Below are 19,654 nucleotides of genomic sequence, written 5' to 3'. Positions count from 1 at the left end.
ATTTGCTCATTCGCACGTTTTTTTGTCACCTCTCCTTCGTTATCGGCTGACTTGTTTTTGTCCTCGGACCCGAAAAATAAATGTATTACTTTGGCGCCATCTCGTTGCCGTTTTTCTTGGTGTTTTTACATCCGTTGTTGGCGGTCCTTGAATGCATCTTGTGCGAGGGAGCAGTCAAACGTTTTGCGCCTCGTCTACTTTGCCACTGTTTAAATGTGCTGTGGTGCCAAACGCGACTTTGTAGTTTGTGCCCGTGCGCACATTTGTTTGCCCGTACGCGACGTCACGCGAGTTTGTGATATTTGGCCGCTGGTTTGTCGCTGCTGAATGATTTAGCGACTGAATGTAGTCGCCGTTGTTCATGCAACACGGGTTCACGATTGCCTACAAGCCACAATGAAAAGAAGGCCCTTTGACTTGACCTCATCATCGGTCACACGTGATTCAAATGTGAATTATTTTAATATTTTGCAGGAGAGCAAGACGATGTCACGTTCGCACATTTCTTGCAAATGATGCGCACTTACGCGACGTACGCGACTAACAGAAGGACCTCGGCGCTCTCGGTGATTCGTCAGCACCGCGGCGGGAAGCGAAAGTGTCAAACAGGAAGGAGGGCGTCAGGTCTTTCCTGTGGGCGCTCGCGTGTGACAAAAGTCGTTGCAGGAAGTAGAAAACGTTCTTCCTAAAACTTCCTCTTTACTTACTCTGGGTGAGTCCGTGAATACGCGTGCGGCCGCTAAAGTGTCTTTGGGGGTGTGAGTGATGACATCGTGAGTCAAGTCACACGATCAGAGTGCGGGGGTCAGGGTTCACGCTTTCCATTGGTCGCCCACATGTGTGACTATTTTTAACGCACACGCGCCATGTGTGACATGTCAATCATGTTTTTGTTTACATACTTAAGGAAGATAATGCAGAAGGAACATGAATGTCTACGAGTACAGCGACACCACACACACAAAATCATTTGCGTGTACTACTCCATCATACATGTATTATACGTGCATGGTGGTGGTGAGGATGACGATGGCGCGAGTTCCATTAACGGACAGGCAAGCGCATCTCACCCTCGGGTCCGGAAATAAACGAGCGACGTCACGGAGGGCCGACGGTTCGCGTGACACCCGCACATGCACGCGCACGGACGAGCGCCGCACGAGTTCCGTTATCGGACAGCGGCTGACGTCTGCACGTCACGTATCGGTCGGTGACATTTGCTTGCTATTCGGCTGACATTCGCCGCACATCAGAGCCGGAAGCGGACGTCGTTTCTCTGCTTTAAGACGGACGGCGGACAGCTGCCGTCATACTGCCAGAATTCGCCCCGCGGCGAGTGAAGCGTCCGATAAAGGGCGCACAGCCCAACCGAGCCCCGTTAGAAAGAAGACGCGAGCTAGCGAGCTAGCGAGCGAGCTTCCGGCGGTGTCGCGCCGCTCGACGCTCGCTTTGTGGCCTGCCGAGTGCGTGTGGAGCTCGGCTACCTGCTCGTGTTCGCTGCTTCGTCCGGCACAAGACGGCGACGGTCATGCCGCTCTCGTTGGCTCGCACGGGACGTCCATGTTTGATGTGGCACCAGGTCGGCAAGGCGGCGGCGCTGTTACCGCCACTTCCGCTCCCGCATTTCAAAATAAAACAACACAGCGTCACTCAAAAGCCGAAGACGGTGTGAGGAGAGGGCGCCATATTGTCACCCAGCGTGATTCCCCTCAACGCATTTGACGAGTTGTAAAACGTCAGCGATATTTTCACCGGAAACGCCACAATATTGATTTCTATTTGACGTTAATCTGACATGATCATCACGGCCAGTTAGTGAGTCAACTGGAAGAGAAATTGGCTCCGATTATTAAGACAACATATTTTGGGGGGTTTTCACCAAGGCAGTGAGCTTTTCCCCTGGAGGCGGGGCTCGAAGGCGAGCGCGCAGCGGCCGGGCCTGCACCCGTGGGACCCGGCCGGGCACAGCCCGACAGGGTAACGCGGGTCCCCCTTCCCGTGGGCTCACCGCCTGTGGGAGGGGCCACAGGGGTCGGGTGCAGCGCGAGCCGGGCGGCGGCCGAAGGCGGGGACCTCGGCGATCCGATCCCCGGCTACAGAAGGTGGCTCCAGGGACGTGGAACGTCACCTCTCTGGCGGCGAAGGAGCCCGAGCTGGTGTGAGAGGTCGAGAAGTTCCGACTGGATATAGTCTCCACTAGACTCTCCGCTACACTGTAGACTCGCCTCCACGCACGGCTCGGGCTCTGGTACCGGTCCTCTCGAGAGGGGTTGGACTCTCTTCCACTCTGGAGTCGCCCGCGGTGAGAGGCGCCGTGCAGGCGCGGGTATACTTCTTGCCCCCCCGGCTCGGCGCCCGTACGTCGGGGTTCACCCCGGTGGACGAGAGTGTAGCCTCCCTCCGCCTTCGGGCGGGGGGACGGGTCCCGACTGTTGTTCGCGCCTATGCGCCAAACACCAGTTCAGAGTACCCACCCTTTTTGGAGTCCTCTGACTTCGGCAAGTCCTTTTTTCAGGACTTACCAAAATGAAGAAGACCTCGACTCGCCGCACATCCCGACAGCGCCGCAAAATGGCCGACACTTTACGGGTACTCCGAGCGTGTTCCTTTGGGAAACTCCGGCCGTTCGAGCGCCCACGACGTAATTATATTACACAAGACCATATCGGATGTGCGTTGGAGCTGGCCCGCCGGCCTATAGCACACGCGCCACTAATATTCCAAATCCCAGAATGCTTTGCTAGCGTGTCGGCCCATCGGTCTCGACCGGCGAGCGCCCCTTCCCTTTCTGTTGCGGTCGTTAGCGACTACGCTACCGGTCTCCTCGAGCAAACGTGCACTTCCCCTTCCCGAAAATGGCCAAACGCAAGATGGAAAAGGGTTCGCTTCCAAGACAGCCGGGAGGCAGATCGTCTGTCGACCAAAGTCAAAGACAGACCGGTTTGTCGTGCGCGGCGCAAAGAATAGAACATCATTGAATTCATGTTTTCCAAATGCCCTTTATCAATCCAACTCCTAGGCAGGGACTGTTAATAGTTTGAAGTTTGGATTTTTATTGAAGGACATTCTTATTCGTTTGAAAAAAGATTTCCAACAAAAAGAAAGGCAGTCGGAGCGAGCGATAAATAGAAGATGGAGAGACAGAAGAATTCACCTTATCTATTTCGATGCAAAACAACAAATACCACTGACGTCTTGTATCGGAAATTAGATTCCTCGTGTTTAGAATATTATCGTTTGTTTATTCCAGATTCAGTGTTTAAGCCAAATGTAAGTTTGGTGTCATATGATCAACGTTTAACGCTACATTTCTGCAGAGAAGGGAAACGCGCACATCGCAGTGATTTGTCATTCAATATTGAGTTTGGCCTGCGACGTTGTCCCAATTTCAAATTTTGGCCCACCGGGAATTTGACTTTGACACCTCTGCTTTATTACACGTGGCACAAAAAACTCCGAGTCTTAAGAAACTACCGACGCTTTTATTTTGAAGTCGCGGGACTGCTGCTTTCCTTTCGAGGTAGCCGCACCGTTACTTTTATTTTGAAGTAGCGGTGCGGTTTCTTCCCCCTCAATGAGGAAACGTGACGAGTTCACATCAGGTTTATTTTCTGCAAAAAAAAGAATGAAGTAACAGTTTATAAATCTCTGTTAGCTGCTTTGCAAACATTCATATGTACAAACACGTCCCTGCTTATTACAAATTATTACAATTATTACAACACACGTGCGTGCACACGCACACAGTTCAGCCTAAAAGCAGGAGCCCGACAGCATCAAGAACATTCGAGCAAACCTTTGCAAAAATGTGACAAAATAGGAAATATGGCCTTTAGCTCATGGTGGGGGAGTTAGAAAGAATTAGGAAATATGGCCTTTATCTTATCCCTCAACAGCTCCCCCACTGGCAGAGTGTGCAACTGCATTGTGACTGCGTGATTGATTGCATAAAGCTAACGTGCAAGGACACGCAGGCGCGTGCGTTCGGTTGGCTAAAATCAACTCGGAGGACTCGATGGTGATTCGGTTGTCAGCGAGGCTGACTTTGACCTTTTGGAAATTGCTCCAGCTCAAACGCGGAAGCGGGTGAAAACCCGCACTTCCTGTCCAAAAAGGAAGCCGCCCCCGACGGGACCAACGGCGACCGCTCCCTCAGCTGGGAAAACCTTTTTGGGTTTTTTTAAATCTCAAAGAGACAAAAGGAACCAAAAACCCGGCGAAACCCACAAAGTAAGCCGTCATCCCTAACATTTTCAATTCTTCGCGCGTGACGAACAGGAAGTGACTCGGCGAAGGCCAGCACGCGTACATTCAGAGGGGGAGGAGCTTCCTGAACAATTTCGCTCGCTCGTTGGTGGATTCAAAAGTGACTTGATCAGCGCCCAATCGTCGAGGGTTGTTCGATATCGGTACTCGCCGATACCGACCGCACGTACTTTGGACACGGCAAATTTCAACGAAGGAAATGAGGAGGGTTTATCGGACGCCACATCGACGGCAGCCTTCGCGAGTACGCGATAGCTCGAAACAACTCCGTTCGGCTATTTCGGCTGCTGTCGTGACGGTCGCAAAAGGGGCGGGGCAAACGGTGACGAACCGCGTTATCAGCAGGCAAAAAGAAAAGGTTGCGGGTTCGATCCCGCCCCAGGTTGCGCAGCAAAGCGGGAAGTAGACAAAGCCCGCCCGGCATCTAGTTCAGCTTCAGCTCCATGTACCAGTGCGCTCACGAGCAAGGACAATTCAACGCACTAGTATTGTTATTTCCATTACTACTACTACTACTCGTGACTTACTCGTGTATATAATAAAACCTCAGGAGTAAACTACTGTGCTGCACTAGTAACCCTACCAGTTAGGAGCCGAGATTTTGTGAGGCTGATTCCAATATTTGTCAGAATAAAATTCCGGTAACTGATTAATCGACCAAATTGAATTGAAAAAAGATAAAATACACGGTATATAACTGCTGAACGTGAGCGAAAAATGTTTGAATGTCAATTATCTTTGTCGTATGTCGAAATGGGTTCATGTGTAAAAAAAAAAATAATAATAAATAAATAAAATAAAATAAATCGGCAAAATAATTTGCCAATTTTAGACGATTTGAAAAGGGTTCCCTTCCTACTAGTTTGGCCTCACTAGTAACATCGTCGTCGTAGTAGATTGTCAAAGTTGTCCTATACTAGTGCGCTTAAGCAACCTGTCTGAGCATTTATTCGATGTCGTTGATATCCATCTTACGGTCCATATACTAGTAGACTCTTTCTCCTTATTGGTCATACACGTCAGTGAATCGTATTACCAACAGTTGTTCTACTAGTGCACTGAAATTGTCTTACTAGTGAGGACAAAGAGGATACGAGTACCCGAAGCTGGATATCATATAAATGTATTTGATATCCTCGATATTGAAATATCTAGTTTCAGGTCCATGTACTAGGAGTATGGTCCTTGTCCTCATTATTTAGACAATTTAGTGCACTAGTAGAACTGTATCTTAGTAGCTCTAGTGGTTGAAAAACATTACTAGACAAAGAGTGTACTAGTACACAGGCCTTAAGGGGATATTGAATAAATGCATTCAATATGCTTCAGGTAGATGCACTAGTAGGCTCTTTGTCCTTCCTGGTCCGTCAGACGGCGGTGACGCGAGTACCTTAGCACCGCCAGGCGGCGATGTGGAGTCGAAGCAAGTGGAAAGCGTCTTTGAGTGCCTTAAAAAGCACCAGAGAAGCCCTAAGCCCTTATTATCGTTACAATTCAGCACTAGTAGAGCCACTGTGTATTTGTGGCTCTCGTGGTGGAAAACGACAAACAACACACTCATACTCGTCTAGCAGGGTGTCCTAGTCGTCGTACTAGCTTGGCTGGATGGTCTTACAAAGCGCACTAGCGCACAGACGTCGGGGCGGATTTGAAGGCCGGACCTTCCGCGGGTTGAGGGTTGGGCGACTTCCTGTCGTCGCCGGGAAACCTTCGTGGCTGACTTCCTGTCAAAAGGGCACGGGCGCCAAATCACCGGATCCTCAAAGCGCAAAACTTTGCCCGGGAATTCTTTCGCGGCACTCGATGGAAATCATCGACTGACTTGAAGCTCGCCTCTTAACTGGCTGCCCGCCGGAGGCGTCTCGGCCGCAACGACCGACAGAAGCCCGTAGACGGCGTCGCTTTCCAAGAGAAAGGTCGGCCGGCGATGACGAGCGAGACAAGAGGGCATCGCGCGGGAAGTCGTTAGCGAGGCCGTGCCGAACGACGAACGCCAACCGCGTTCTAGTGGAGCCACGCGCCGAGTCGGTCAACGTCGCGATTCTGACTTGAATATCTGCAAAACAAATGTCCTTTTCAAATTGCCTCACTAGTTCAAGTATTATTTGTCGCGCTTCGCTGAAAGACGACTTTGGGAGCAAATGTGTTCCTGAAACCGGAGCGCCGGAGCGCGGGTTGCGGTCTGCGTGGCGAGCAGAGCCGAGAAGGGGCGGAGTCTCGCCACCGAGACTGCGACAGAGAAACACCGACCGACCTGTGAAGTTGTCTTCTGTTGCTCAGTAAAGAACCGAAAAAGCTAGAAACCACCTTTTTTTTCCCCCCGATGACTCGACGCTTCCTTTCGGTAGATCGGGCGCTGGTATCGTGACAGGAAACGATATTCTGCGCGTCTTCGCAGATCGGTGGAAATGCTCGAGAACGGCCGGCAATATGGGCAGCTGCTTTGAGAACATCTGGCGGTCATGGAGTTAAATGGTACTGATGCCCTGGCACGTGGGCAAGGCGAGCTAGCTACTTTGCAGAGATCCGCTTGTGACAAAACAAACCGTTTACATTCACGCTTGAACGATCTCTATGAAATGACGGGCGAGGGAAGAGAGTTTGGGCGCGGGGCCGCGAATTTCACGATATGCTCGATGGAATATCAAATTAAAATACCCCCAATTCCCAAGAAATTCCAAAGGAAAGTGTCCAATTTGAAATGATTCCAAAATCCCAAGATTCCCACGGACATTTACCGGTTCCACCCCTTTGCGACCGTAACGGCGGCGGCCGGGAAGCCGGCGAATGTCGCTCCGGACGCCGCGGCCCGCGCGGCGCGCCCGCCGGCCCGCGTCGGGCGGGGCTCACTTGAGTCTGTCCGAGCGGAAGGAGTCCTCTACGGCGGGGTCGGCCAGCATCAGGTCTCCCTCCAGCATGTCCAGCGCCAGCGCGTCCATTCTCAGCGGGTCGTCCAGACAGAACGGGTCCATCTCGAAACCCGGCACGTGCGACAGGGCGCTGGCGATCTCTTTGGACAAACCCGGCGGGGAGTCGCCTGAGGACGGAAACACACACACACACGCGCACGCGCGCCGTCACGCAAAAAGCCTGGGCCGGTGCGCTGACTCCGGGGGCTGGTTCCGTTGCCCCAACTGTACACGCGATGCAGTCAAGCCCAGATTTTTGGACAGCGGACCTAGATGCTTCCTTCGCATGTCCACCGAAAATCACTCCCTAATCGCTAGATCGGGATTTTCGTTTCGTGGACTCCTACATCCAGTAGGCGAGACCAATCAAAAATAGGGAAACAACACCCTTGATTTCAAAACTTTCCGTTATGTTTGAACTCAGCATATCGATCAAACAGGCCGATTATCTCGATGTGTGTAGCGGGCCGAAGTTGAAAGTTTTACGGCGAAAACAAACTTCCCGCCCGGCTCGGCAGTCTGGTCGAGCGTTGCCGAAGGTCAAGTGTCAACCCACCGGTCAGGATGATGTTGGGGACGTTCTGGCGAGCGCCGCCGCCGCAGTTGTTCTGGTTCTGCTTGCGGTTCTGGTTGTTGAGTGCGGCCCGGTCCAAGGACTGCCGCGCCGCCTGCGTGTCCACGTGGCCGCCGCTCAGCACGACGTCGACGTCACTCTGGCTGTCGCCGGGGAACTGATACACGACATGCGGATCACGTGACGCGCGTTGACAGTAACGAGTCGCTTGTGTGACGCGTTTTTCACGTTACGGCCGCCCGGTCACGTGACCCGCTCGTCGACCGAGTGACGCAAATCAAAACAATGATCGCGCGAAGCGCATGTTTGATCATATGCCGCGTCGCCGTACCTGCTGGCCGGCCCTGCCGCCGAGCTGCATGTTTACGTACGAGTCGTCCAGCAGGGAGTTGAGCAAGGCGTCCTGGGAAAACGTCACGTTACCACGGCGACACGCACGGTCACCAAACGGGCCGGCGGAGGGCTCACTCACGTCGTACGGGTCGGAGGTCAAGTGCGGTCGGGGGAGGTTCCCGCTCCTGTGTTGCTCCGCCTCCTGCACGAGCTGACACCGGGAGGTCAAGGAGGCGTGGAGGAACGGCTCCGAGGCCGCGCTGTTGTTCTTCGCCAGCGGCGTGCTGACCTGCGAGCTGCACGCACGCTGCTGCGCACGTGCACGCACAAACAAACACGTGCCGTCACAAGAAAACCACGTCGAGCTGAACGCAAACTCGGGCTGGCCAATTATGGGAAAAACAAACAAAAAAAACAATCGCAAATATTTGGAATGACATCGAAATCTACCAAAACTCAACTATTAATAGCCGGAAATACATTGGTAACAAGTAAAACAATATACAGCGGACCCTCGATAAAACCAACCCCGATATGACGGATGTCGGATAAAACGGACCGTCGGGACTGAACAATGTGTCCAAAAACAGTTTCCATTCGTCTCTTTAGCTGCCGCCGACAAAGTCGTCTGTTAGTCGCAGAACTGGCCGCCGTCGTTTACTGGCGCGACGCAGGCAGAGAACGGGGCTGACGTATTTACGGGTCACAGATATACAATGACTAGATCCTCCCGCGCCTATGTGGCGGCCACGTCGAATGTAGCGCAACGACGTGGCAGCCACGTTACGACGGTTCTATCGATTGTATATACGCAGACATCTCTGCCCAGAAGAGCGCAATACTGGGAACAGCTAAGATCCTGCGCTGAACCTTCGACCCGATCGAGGTTGAAGGAGATACCACCCGGGCGGGCAAGAAAAAGATATATAAAGATAGAAAAAATCCAGCATGCTATTTCTGGTCGAGCAACAATTGTTTTTTGTCAAGCCGTTCGTCTTTGATTTGGAACGAGGGAGCACACTAATTCCTCGTGGCTCATGAAAGGGGCCTGGCCTATGATGGGTACTGTCCCTCAACAATGTCACCATGACCAAGCACACCGGCGTGGCAAATTTGGATAAAATGTGAAACTTTCAAACATTTTGAAGCTTTATTTTCAATATTTACAATAACTTTGTATTGTACTCGGCGTTTTAGGCCATGAACAAAACCAAAAACAAACTACAAAACGATTTTGTACTGTACAGTAATGCGGGTGCATCGATGCAATGGACAATCGGCTCCATCGGACGAACCCCCACGCCCCTACTAGTCCGTTCTACGGAGGCGCCGCTGTATTGAAATCATAGCAATAATAAAGAACGTATTCAAAAGGGGCAGTGTGGCGCACGCTTGGAGCTTGAAGACAGAGCGGAGAAGAAGAACATATGTATTGTTACATGACCTGCGTGTATCTGTTACGACAGCGTTTGGATGTGAATAAATCCCACCCGGGATGGCTAATGCTAGTTTTTGCTAGCCAGTTAATAGAGCTTTCTATTGAGCGTGAGCATTAAGCTGACAACCCGAACGTACGTCAATATACAATGTCCGACGTTCTTTTTGTTGTGCGTCTAGCTTTACGGTCAACTCCAACCGAGGTGTCGAGAAACGCCTTCAAGCACCTCAGGCAGAGCGCAAGAACGTACGTCACAACACAGGAACCCGCGCGCACGTTTTTTTTTTTTTTTTTTCGAATGTTTGGAGAGAAGCCAAAATCCAAATCACGATGACATTTACATGAGTCGCCTAGCACTAAAACGACCCGTTTGGCCTTTGTTCCGGTACCGTTCCGAAGTGCTGCGCGTTGAGCAGGTTCTGCGGCGCCGTCTGCTGGAGCCGGACCATCTGCGCTTGATGCTGACTCAGCTGGGCGGCCTGCTGCCGGTGGGCGGGCTGAGCGGCGCCCTGGTGCTGCTGGCCCAGCGGGCCCAGCGGGTACGGGGGTAAGCGCTGGTCCGCGGGCAGCCTGCTCGTGTCCAGGGGCACGCCCTGAGGGAGGGGGGAGTGAAGGGGGAGGGGGGGGGGGGGGGGGGGCACTCACCTCATCCGTCACATGTCAACCAACGGCACCGTGTGCGCGCGTGCGTGTAATACCTGCGTGATGGAGGACAGCGTGGGCGAGAGGGTGGGCGAGAACTGCTTGGAGTGATGCCGCCGGGCGTCGCCCCCCGCGCCTGGCAGGACAAGCGGCGAGGGTTGCGCCCGTCTCCGCGGCGACGTGCTGAGAGCGGGCGTGTAGGAGGCGGAGCCGCCGCAGCAGTAGGCGGGGTTGGCGCCGCCGGGGGCCGACTGGAGGGAGGAGCTGCTTAGGGACGAGTGCAGCGATTGGCTGCTGAGGGAGGAGGGCAGGGAGGGGGTGGAGCCCAGCGACGGGTTGCTGAGCGATGAGTGCAAGGAGGCGGAGCTCAGGGAGCCGCCGAACGAGCGGCTGCTGAGCGACGCCTGGATGTTGGGGTTGCTCAGCGACGACTGCAGGGACGGGTTAGCGAGGCCGCTCCCCAGCGAGCCCGGCGCGCCTAAGGGAGGGAAGATGGCGGCCGTCACGTGGCCTGCACAATATTTTGTTGGCGCATCATCATCGCAATGTACGTGTGTGCAATAGTCACACCGCAGGGTCTGCTGGCGTGTGGGCGTCCTGAAATATACAGTGTCGTGAAAAAGGATTGGGCCCATTTTTTTTGCATCCGACAAATGGAAGCCAAGTGAACTTAAAATGAATGCTGATTTCATTGATAAAAAGGGGAAAAAAACTATTCAGTTACCTGGCCCCGTGTGAAAAAGTAATTACCCCCCCCCCCCCCCTTGCTAGAACATGAATTCATTGTTTTTGGCTCATTTTCACCGATCACACCTAAGCCTGATAACCTCCAGACTCGTTTCATCAAGAAATCGCTTCAACAGAATCTGTCCCGACAAAATCAAGTTGGACAAAAGATCTAAAAAAGCGGCAACGAAATGACACGATCAAGAAGAAGTCGAGAAATAAAGTAACTGACATCTATCGGTCCGGAAAGGGTTACAAAAGCCATTTGTAAGGCTTTAGGAGTCCAGCGAACCATAGGGAGCGCCATTAACCTCACATGGAGAAAACACGGAAGAGTGGTGAACTTTCCCAGGAGTGGCCGACCTACAAAGATTACCCCCGAGAGAACAGCAATGACTCATCCAGGAGGCCACAAAGGAACTTAGGACAACTTGTAACGGACTGCAGGCCTCCCTTGCCTCACTTAAGGTCAGAGTTCATGACACAAAAATAAGGAAGAGACTGCAGGGCAAAAATGGCCTCCATGGCAGAGTTCCAAGGCCAAAACCACTGCTGACCCAAAAGAACATTTTGCAAAAAAACATCTGAATGATTCCCAAGACTCTTGGGAGAATATCATATGGACTGACGAGATGAAAGTTGTGTGTTGTCTCGTTACGTTGTTGTAAATGCAGCACAGCATTCAGAAAAAGAACATCATAGCAACAGTCAAACATGGCGGTGGTAGTGCGATGGTCTCGGGCTGCTTTACTCCTTCGGGACCTGGACAACGTGCTGTGATTGATGGAACCATGAATTCTGCTCTTCGACAGAAAATCCCGAAGGAGCATGTTCAGCCATCAGTTTGTGAGCTCAAGCCGAAGCGCACTCGGGTTCTGCAGCAGGATAACGATCCAAAACACACCAGCAAGTCGACTTCGGAACGGCTTTGTGCTGAATTCCAAAAATTCTGCAAGGCAGAGCGGGCCGCAATATCGCCACAGAGATGTGAAAGACTCATTGGCAGTTCTAGAAAAGGATTTCAGTTGTTGCTGGTGAGGATGGCCCAACCAGGTCTTAGGTTGAGGGGGCCATTACTTTTCACACAGGGCCAGGTAACTGAATAGTTTTTTTTCCTTCATAAATGAAATCACAATTTAAAAACAGAATTCTAAGTTCACTTGGGTTATATTTTCAGGTATTGACATTTGTTTGATGATCTTAAGCATTAAACATGAGCCAGTAAGCACGAATATAAGAATTTGAGAAGGGGGGCAAATCCTTTTTCTCGGCACTATACAGCGAATCAACAGTCATACTTAAAGAGACCAGCAGATGGACCTGTTTGGAAATGCTACTCGAAAGAATGGACACCTGCTGCATTTATGGCGCTCTTCAGAACGAAACAGCGCCAGGTGCTTTCAGGGGCACTGCGTAAATGGGAGTGAATGTATTCTTTTGTAATACAGTACAGTACTAGCAAAATTATGATTTTTCTCAGAATGCTTTTGTTAAAACACTGCGATAATTTGGAATTTATTTGAGAAGAATCGATCCATTAGTTTGTAAATATCGGCAGCCAGAGCTGCAAGGGAGGCAAAGGTACCAACGTCCTTCCACCATCGTTCCTGTCGTACTGTGTCGTGGGTTTTTGCTTGCACATTAAGGACTATTGCCTGTGTTTGTTTGAATAGCTCATTCAAATTAAAATTAAATAAACGCACCATTCAAGAAACTCTCACCGGGCTGTTGGCGATGGCGGAAGAGGCCGCCGCCTCCCTCGACGTCGCCGGTGTCGATGCCCAGCTGGGTGAGCGTGGACGCCAGGTTGCCCGCGCTGCCGCCGGGGTAGGCCGGCTCATCGTGGTCCAGCGGCGTGGGCAGAGGTGACGGGAAGTGAAGGCTGGACAGGTCCGGGAGAGAACCGCTGATGTTGAGAGCCGACGGGACGCCGTGGGCGGGGCCGGACGGTTGCTCGGGCGACACGAACACGCTTGACGCGCACACACAAATACGTGCGACTCAGGTCATTGATTAAACAAAGCAGAACGCAGGCGGCGGCGTCTCGGTTGACCCGAACGCTAGACGCGGCCCGTTCCAACTCTTGGACATTTTTATAGAATTGATTAGCAAATAATGGTTGAAAATAAATATGTATATTTGGTCAATAACAAAAGTTCGTCTCAATACTTTGTTATGTACCCTTTGTTGGCAATGACAGAGGTCAAAGGTTTTCACGGAGTGTTGCTGATATTTTGGCCCATTCCGCCATGCAGATCTCCTCGAGAGCAGTGATGTTTTGGGGCTGTCGCCGGGCAACACAGACTTTCAACTCCCTCCAAAGATTTTCTACGGGGTTGAGATCTGGAGACTGGCGAGGCCACTCCAGGACCTCGAAATGCTTCTTACGAAGCCATTCCTTTGTTGCTCGGGCTTTGCGTTTGGGATCATTGTAATGCTGAAAGACCCAGCTACGTTTCATCTTCAAAGCCCTTGCTGATGGAAGGAGGTTCTCACTCAATATCTCACCATACATGGCCCCATTCATTCTTTCCTTTAGTCGTCAGTCGTCGTGTTCCCTTTGCAGAAAAACAGCCCCAAAGCATGATGTTTCCACCCCCATGCTTCATCGTCGATATGGTGTTCTTTGGATGCAACTTGGCATTTTTTCAAGTTGAGTTTTGACCAAAATGTTCTATTTTGGTTTCATATGACATTCTCACAATCCTCTTCTGGGTCATCCAAATGCTCTCAAGCAAACTTCAGACGGGCCTAGACATGTACTGGCTTAAGCAGAGGGACACGTCTGGCACTGCAGGATTTGAGTCCCTGGTGGCGTAGTGTGTTATTGATGGTAGCCTTTGTTACTTTGGCCCCAGCTCTCTATAGGTCATTCACTTGGTCCCCCTGTGTGGTTCTGGGGTTTTTACCCACTGTTCTTGTGATCATTTTGACTCCACGGGGGGAGATCTTGCGTGGATTCCCAGATCGAGGGAGATTATCAGTGGTCTTGTATGTCTTCCATTTTCTAATTGCTCCCACAGTTGATTTCTTCACACCGAGCTGCTTACCTATTGCAGATTCAGTCTTCCCAGCCTTTGTGCCGGTCTACAATTTGTTTCTGGTGTCCTTTGACAGCTCTTTGGCCTTGGCCATAGCAGAGTTTGGAGTGTGACTGTTTGAGGTTGTGGACAGGTGTCTTTTATACTGATAACGAGTTCAAACAGGTGCCCTTAATACAGGTAACCAGTGGAGGACAGAGGAGCCTCTTAAAGACGAAGTTACAAGTCTGTGAGAGCCAGAAATCTTGCTTGTTTGTCGGTGACCTAATACTTATTTTCCACCATAATTTGCTTATAAATTCTGTAAAAATCAGACGTGATTTTCTGGATTTTTTTTTTTTTTTTTTTTTTTCCTCTTTTTGTCTCTCATAGGTGAGGTATACCTACGATGGAAATTACAGGCCTCTCTGATCTTTTTAAGTGGGAGAACCTGCACAATTGGTGGCTGACTAAATGTTTTTTTTGCCACACTGTAGCCTTCACTGATAACATTCTTGATAACCATTCTGACTGGCCGTGATGCGCCTAATAAACATTTACACTGTGTTAGTGCCCGCATGTGCGTGTTAATAGGGCATATGTGATGCCAGGACAGCGTGCGTGCGTGCGTGCGTGCGTGCGTGCGTGTGTGTGTGTGTGTGTGGGGCGTACTTGATGCCAGGAACTTCACATGACTTTGGTCTGGAGGTCATCATAGGAAACTGAATGCATAAAAAAATCAAATGGAATCAGCCGCTACTGAATGTGTCTGCATGTGCGCGCGCGTGTGATGTTTGACCTTCTTGGCGTCCCAAGCTTTGTTGGGCAGGAGCTTGGCGTCGTCCAGCACGTTTTCCTCGATGGGCGGGACGGGGTACGGAAAGACTGAGGGCAGACAGGGTTGTCACGGCGACGCCGCGGCGCGGCATTTGAGCGGCTTCGGCTCAGAGCGGGCGGGGCTTATGCGTGTCTCACCGTTGCGTCTTCCGCCGTGCAGCCTGAGGGTGTGGCCACCCGCGGCGAAAGGGTCGCCCGACAGCGGCGGGTTCATCGCGCTGGTGTGGAGGGCCGAGTCGGAGTTGGTCCTGTTGGATGGCGCACGCGCGCGCACACGCACGCACGCACACACGCACACACGGGCTGTCAGCGATCCCATCGACGTGCTCGACCAATCACAGGCCACCGTCTGGCCTCCTCGCAACGATGTTAAAAAGCTGTCGCCGAGGCAAGCGCTGTGATTGGTTCACACAAACTGACCTCCCGCAGCCGGCCAATCGCATAACAGGAAATGCACGCCGCCGGGGGCGTGGCTCAAGGAAAGAAAGGAACGCGCAGGAGGAGAAGATCGACTCAGGCAGATGTTGGCTAATGAGAAAGGAGAGAAAAGATGGATGGAGGAAACGAGCTAAAAAGATCAGGGAGGGGAGGAAAGGGAGGAGAAGAGGAAGAGGAAGCGGGGAAAGAGGCAAGAGGAAGGAAGAAGAAGGGCGGGGAGAAGAGGAAAAGGAGAAAGAGGAAGAAGGGTGAGGAAGATGAGAAAAGAGATGAACAAGAAAAGGAGGAAGAGGAACAAGAGAATGAAGCGAGTGTGAGAGGCAAGAGAGAGAAGGGGGGGGAAATAAGAAAGGGAAGGAGATGAAGAACAGCAAGAGGAGGAGAGAGCGCTAGGAGAGGAAGAGTGAAAAGAAGAGGGGAGAAGAAGAGGAGGAGGAAGAGGAGGAGGAGGATTCACCTGTTGAGCGCAGTGGTTGGGAGACGTAACAAGTGGCTTTTGTCCCCCGGGAAGATTCCGGACCAATTCCTTTTCACCATCGACAAGAACAGAACGGTACGTTATTCGCCTCCGCCGTCCGCCCGGCGACAAGCAGGAGGAGCGAGAGGAGGAAGCGCGGGATGAAGGCAGCAAGGAAAAGCGCAGGCGGGATGACAAGATGGCGGAAGCCTCCGAATAACATCCCCGAAGGTCGCCACGGGAGCCTTCTTTGCGGTTAGAAAAGCGGAGCGAAGAACGCAGCCGGACTCCCCGAAGGAGGAGGAGGAGGGACAAAGACGGGAAAAGAGGAAGTGGCTTGCCAGCGGGTTAGCGCTCCGAAGCGTCGGTCGCTTCGCGCGTTCGTTCGCAACGTCACCGAGGCCGTGTTGGGAATCGCCCGCCGCTACGGAGTCAGTCGGCAGCCGTTTCCAAGTCTTGTTGCCGTGTGTCCGGCCCCTACGTAATCTATTCCACTTTGGGAAAATCCTCGTGTCGTCGTTCGGGAGTCTTCCGTTCATCTTTCGGCCCTGGAGTCGACGACATACAGGCACATCTCCGAAAATGAGAATAGCGTGAAAAAGGAATACGATATTTTAGGTCATCCGATTCAGAAAGCGAAACTGTGAACGGTCACACACAGATGGAAATCGTTCAAGCATTTGTTTCGTGACGTTTCGAATCCCGGAAAATGAGAATATTGTGAAAAGTTCCAACATGGAAAACTCGCACCTCAATCAGCTAATTAGCGGCGAACACCCGCGAAGGTTTCCTGACTGAACCTTGAAACGGAAACGGTCTCCGGGCCTGGATCGGGAGGCGACACGACGGCGGCGAGGGCAGACTCGAGCGGCGAACACGGCGGTCGCTAAGCAAGACGAGCGCCGCATCCGAGCAAATGAAGTGAAACCGCGTGCTAGCGAAAGCGCAGCGCAGCTTTGAGAGGACCGTCGAGCCAGAGCCACTGAAGAATTTGGGGGGAGCCTCACAGGGACCGACCGGATCGAGGCCGAGAGCCACCGCACACCGACCGGTACCCGACGCGAACCCCAAACGCGGCATTACAGAACCACAGATGACCTCGGAAGGAGCCGAAGGCCTGGACTGTCGCTCCGTGCTCCGACGTCCTCTTTCGGATCATTTCATCCTCATCGCAAGTCCATTTTGCATTTCATTTGGAAATCCAGGTCCCAGAGTCCGGAAGCGTACGATCCGGCACGTTCGCTGGCGTCGCCGCTGTGTTTCCTCAAGTCCGTGGGTACTTTTGCGGCGCTTCGCGCTCGCGTCTGCCGACGAGCTGTCCGGAGAGGCCGGTTTGAGTTTCTGGCAGGAGCCGGCGGAGTCCCCTGACCCGAACCCCGTCGAAAATCTCTCGAGCTGTCGTCGAGAGGAAGACGACGAAGACGCCCGAGCCGACGACGCGGGTGGCCCGAAGGCGGCCGCCGACTGGCGCGCGGCGCCCTCACGCAAAAGGATCAAAACATACCTTGACAATTTGCGCTTCAAACCTCTTTTTCATTGCTCTTCGGTGGTATTCTCATTTTCTGAGACTGAGTGTTCATTCTCCGCAAGCCATCGTCATCAAAAGGAAAAGAAACGATTGCTCGAAAGAAAGATTTCACTCTACGTGTAATGAATCTATTTCCAAATAACTGTTTGCCTTTCTGAAATGACGGAGAAAGAATACGGACTGATTACATTTTTCACGATAAATCGAATTTTGGGAGATGTACCTGTAGTCCACTGTATAAAAATTCCAAGGAAGTGATTGGGGAATCTTCGATTAATCGTTTCAGCCCCGGTCTCAACTATAAAGTCCGCTACGTGGCGATTGGGGCGTAGGGAACGAGGAACGATTCCCAACGCAGAATCGTTCACGCCCCCCCCCCCCCCCCCCCCCCCTCCTCCCGAATCACTGCAAAGGCCTTCTCGGTGCACAAGGGAGGAACTATGAATCGTGATGTGAACAGCAATGAAAATCCAGCAAGTGGGGAAACGCGTCAAAGATTCCCAACGCGGCCAAAGGCTCCGAGGAGCAGCGAGATGGCCGCAGACAGAGTCTCCGTGGAGACGAAGGAGGGGGCGGGGTCAGAGACCGTACCTTCTCCAGCTGGGGTCCGGGGGCGGGGACAAGTAGGCGGAGTTATAAGGAGAGTTGTCCACCTGAGGAGACCGCTGTTAAGAAGGCATCGACTTTCACATCGAGCGCACTTTCTGAGGAATTAGGGCCGGTCGATGGATCGATTCTATCCTTTAATTGGAGTTTCCTTCATTGGAAAGCAAAGCGACCAAAGCAAAAAAGGCTCATTTGCGGGGAAAGCGTCATTGTCATTCGCTTTTTCGACAACTGGAGCGCAAATCATCGCTTTCAATCTTTGATTTTGAGGCCGTATTTGAGTTTCCCTACAGTTTTACATCCATCGTTCTATTGATTTCTCGATCAATTGATTCAATAATTGATCTTGCAATAAAGTTCATTGCAAAATGTTGTTGTTGTTGCTCTTCATTTGGCATTGTTTACACGGAACAATGACGCAATTTCAGGCGAGAGGGCGAGATCCTCCGCTACCTTTCGGAAGGCCTCGGCGACTTCTCGCTACTGACTAATGCCAGCGAAGGGCTACTAGTTCAAGAAACACTTCTGAGGCAGCTTCAGGCTCAACTACATCGATTACACGGTAGTTACACGACAGCTGCAAATAACCACTATTTTCCTTTTAAGGTTGAAGTGACTCTTATTTTTTTCCACAAATTGCTGATGAATGAGTTCGGGGTTTAGTACCCAACATCTGTCAGAAAATGGGAAAGAATGTCACTCATTGTTTTCCAGTCTAAGTCAAAGCAGATGTTTTCAATCGTCTTATTTGGATTCCGCACAAAAGACATCGAGTCTGCTTTCAGCGAGGACGACAGAAATGGGAGAAAATTTGCCGGTGAGGCCGAAATCAGAGGACGTGGACAATTCCAAACAACGACCGGACGGCGAAGACAGCTGTCGAAGAATTTGACCATCGATTAGTTGCGGAGGAATCCACGACACCTGGGTTCTCCCGATAAAGGCGCTCTCGGGGACGCGCCCCAAAGGATACTTGTCGGTTGCGGTAGGGCCTGACGGGCGACACGAAGCGGCGTTCCCTGTGGACGCGCTCCACCAGGCCGTGATGGCGCGTGGAGCGGGCCGACTCCAGCGGCGACGGCGGGAAGGAGCCCTACACGCAAACGCACGCGGTCAACCGGACGCTTCCCGCCGCTCCGGCGGCGGCGCGCTCACCTGCGGGTCCTGAGGGCCGCGGCCGATCTGGTTGACGTTGGGCAGCGAGCCGCCGTAGTACGGACCCTGGGCGCGGGCCAGCCGCAGCTTCTGCGCCTGCAGCTGGACACCAAAAGACAAACTCGTTACCGCCGCGACTGCTGCATGACATGCTAACAGCGATAGCGGTACCCGAGGTATCTATGTAACGGTCCTAACTATGGTAACAGGAGAAACACTGATAACTGTGGCGACTTGGTAATGCTTTGGTAACCGTGGCGACTTTAGGTTCAAATAAAAACTTTCATTGATTTAGTGACCATCACCGCGGGAACGGTGCTAACTACGGTAAACGGCACTCATCGACATTCGGGTCGTCCCCAAAAAGTCGACGTCACATCGGTGCATTGTGAAGGTCCGCAAACGTGAGTAACTATGGGAACTGCGGTAGCGCTCGTTAAGGTAACTACCGAAATGGTGGCAAGGGCGATATTGCCGGCGCAGTTGGCCGCGGTAACTCCGTAACGTAGGAGCCCTCGTAACGCTGGTAACAGTGGTAGCTATGGTAACCGAGTGAACAATGGTTAGGTACCTAAGGTGAGGGCGGTAACTATGGCGACTGCTCCAGCGAGCATGACGTCACAACGGAACTCCACATGGCCCACTTTGATTGACAGCCAATGTGAATACAGTTCGTTGCAACGTCAACGTCAACTTCAACAAACTCGATTTAACAATCTTGGCTT

The 19,654-nt window shown here is 52.1% G+C and overlaps 1 protein-coding gene across 9 annotated transcripts in view; it reads right to left on the bottom strand.

The window, feature by feature from the left end:
• The window catches only part of LOC133413059 (DENN domain-containing protein 4B-like), a 36,631-nt gene that overhangs the window by 16,274 nt on the left and 703 nt on the right, over positions 1-19,654 (bottom strand). For 2 of the 9 annotated variants that reach the window (XM_061696953.1, XM_061696954.1), the window contains exon 1: positions 1,485-7,110. Coding sequence is in view for 6 of the 9 variants with exons in the window: in XM_061696946.1 (XP_061552930.1) it covers positions 7,117-7,303; positions 7,732-7,906; positions 8,081-8,152; positions 8,222-8,392; positions 9,910-10,113; positions 10,219-10,640; positions 12,592-12,860; positions 14,581-14,630; positions 14,708-14,793; positions 14,884-14,993; positions 15,641-15,709; positions 17,760-17,821; positions 18,748-18,867; positions 18,930-19,031 (2,099 nt within the window). In the remaining 3 variants the exon portion in view is untranslated. The other 7 variants (XM_061696946.1, XM_061696947.1, XM_061696948.1 and 4 more) reach the window with 7 other exon arrangements.

Source organism: Phycodurus eques, chromosome 14, assembly GCF_024500275.1.
Source record: "Phycodurus eques isolate BA_2022a chromosome 14, UOR_Pequ_1.1, whole genome shotgun sequence".
NCBI classification, from domain to species: domain Eukaryota; kingdom Metazoa; phylum Chordata; class Actinopteri; order Syngnathiformes; family Syngnathidae; genus Phycodurus; species Phycodurus eques.
Note: the sequence above shows the minus strand (reverse complement) of the source record. Positions and strands in the feature narration are given on the sequence as shown.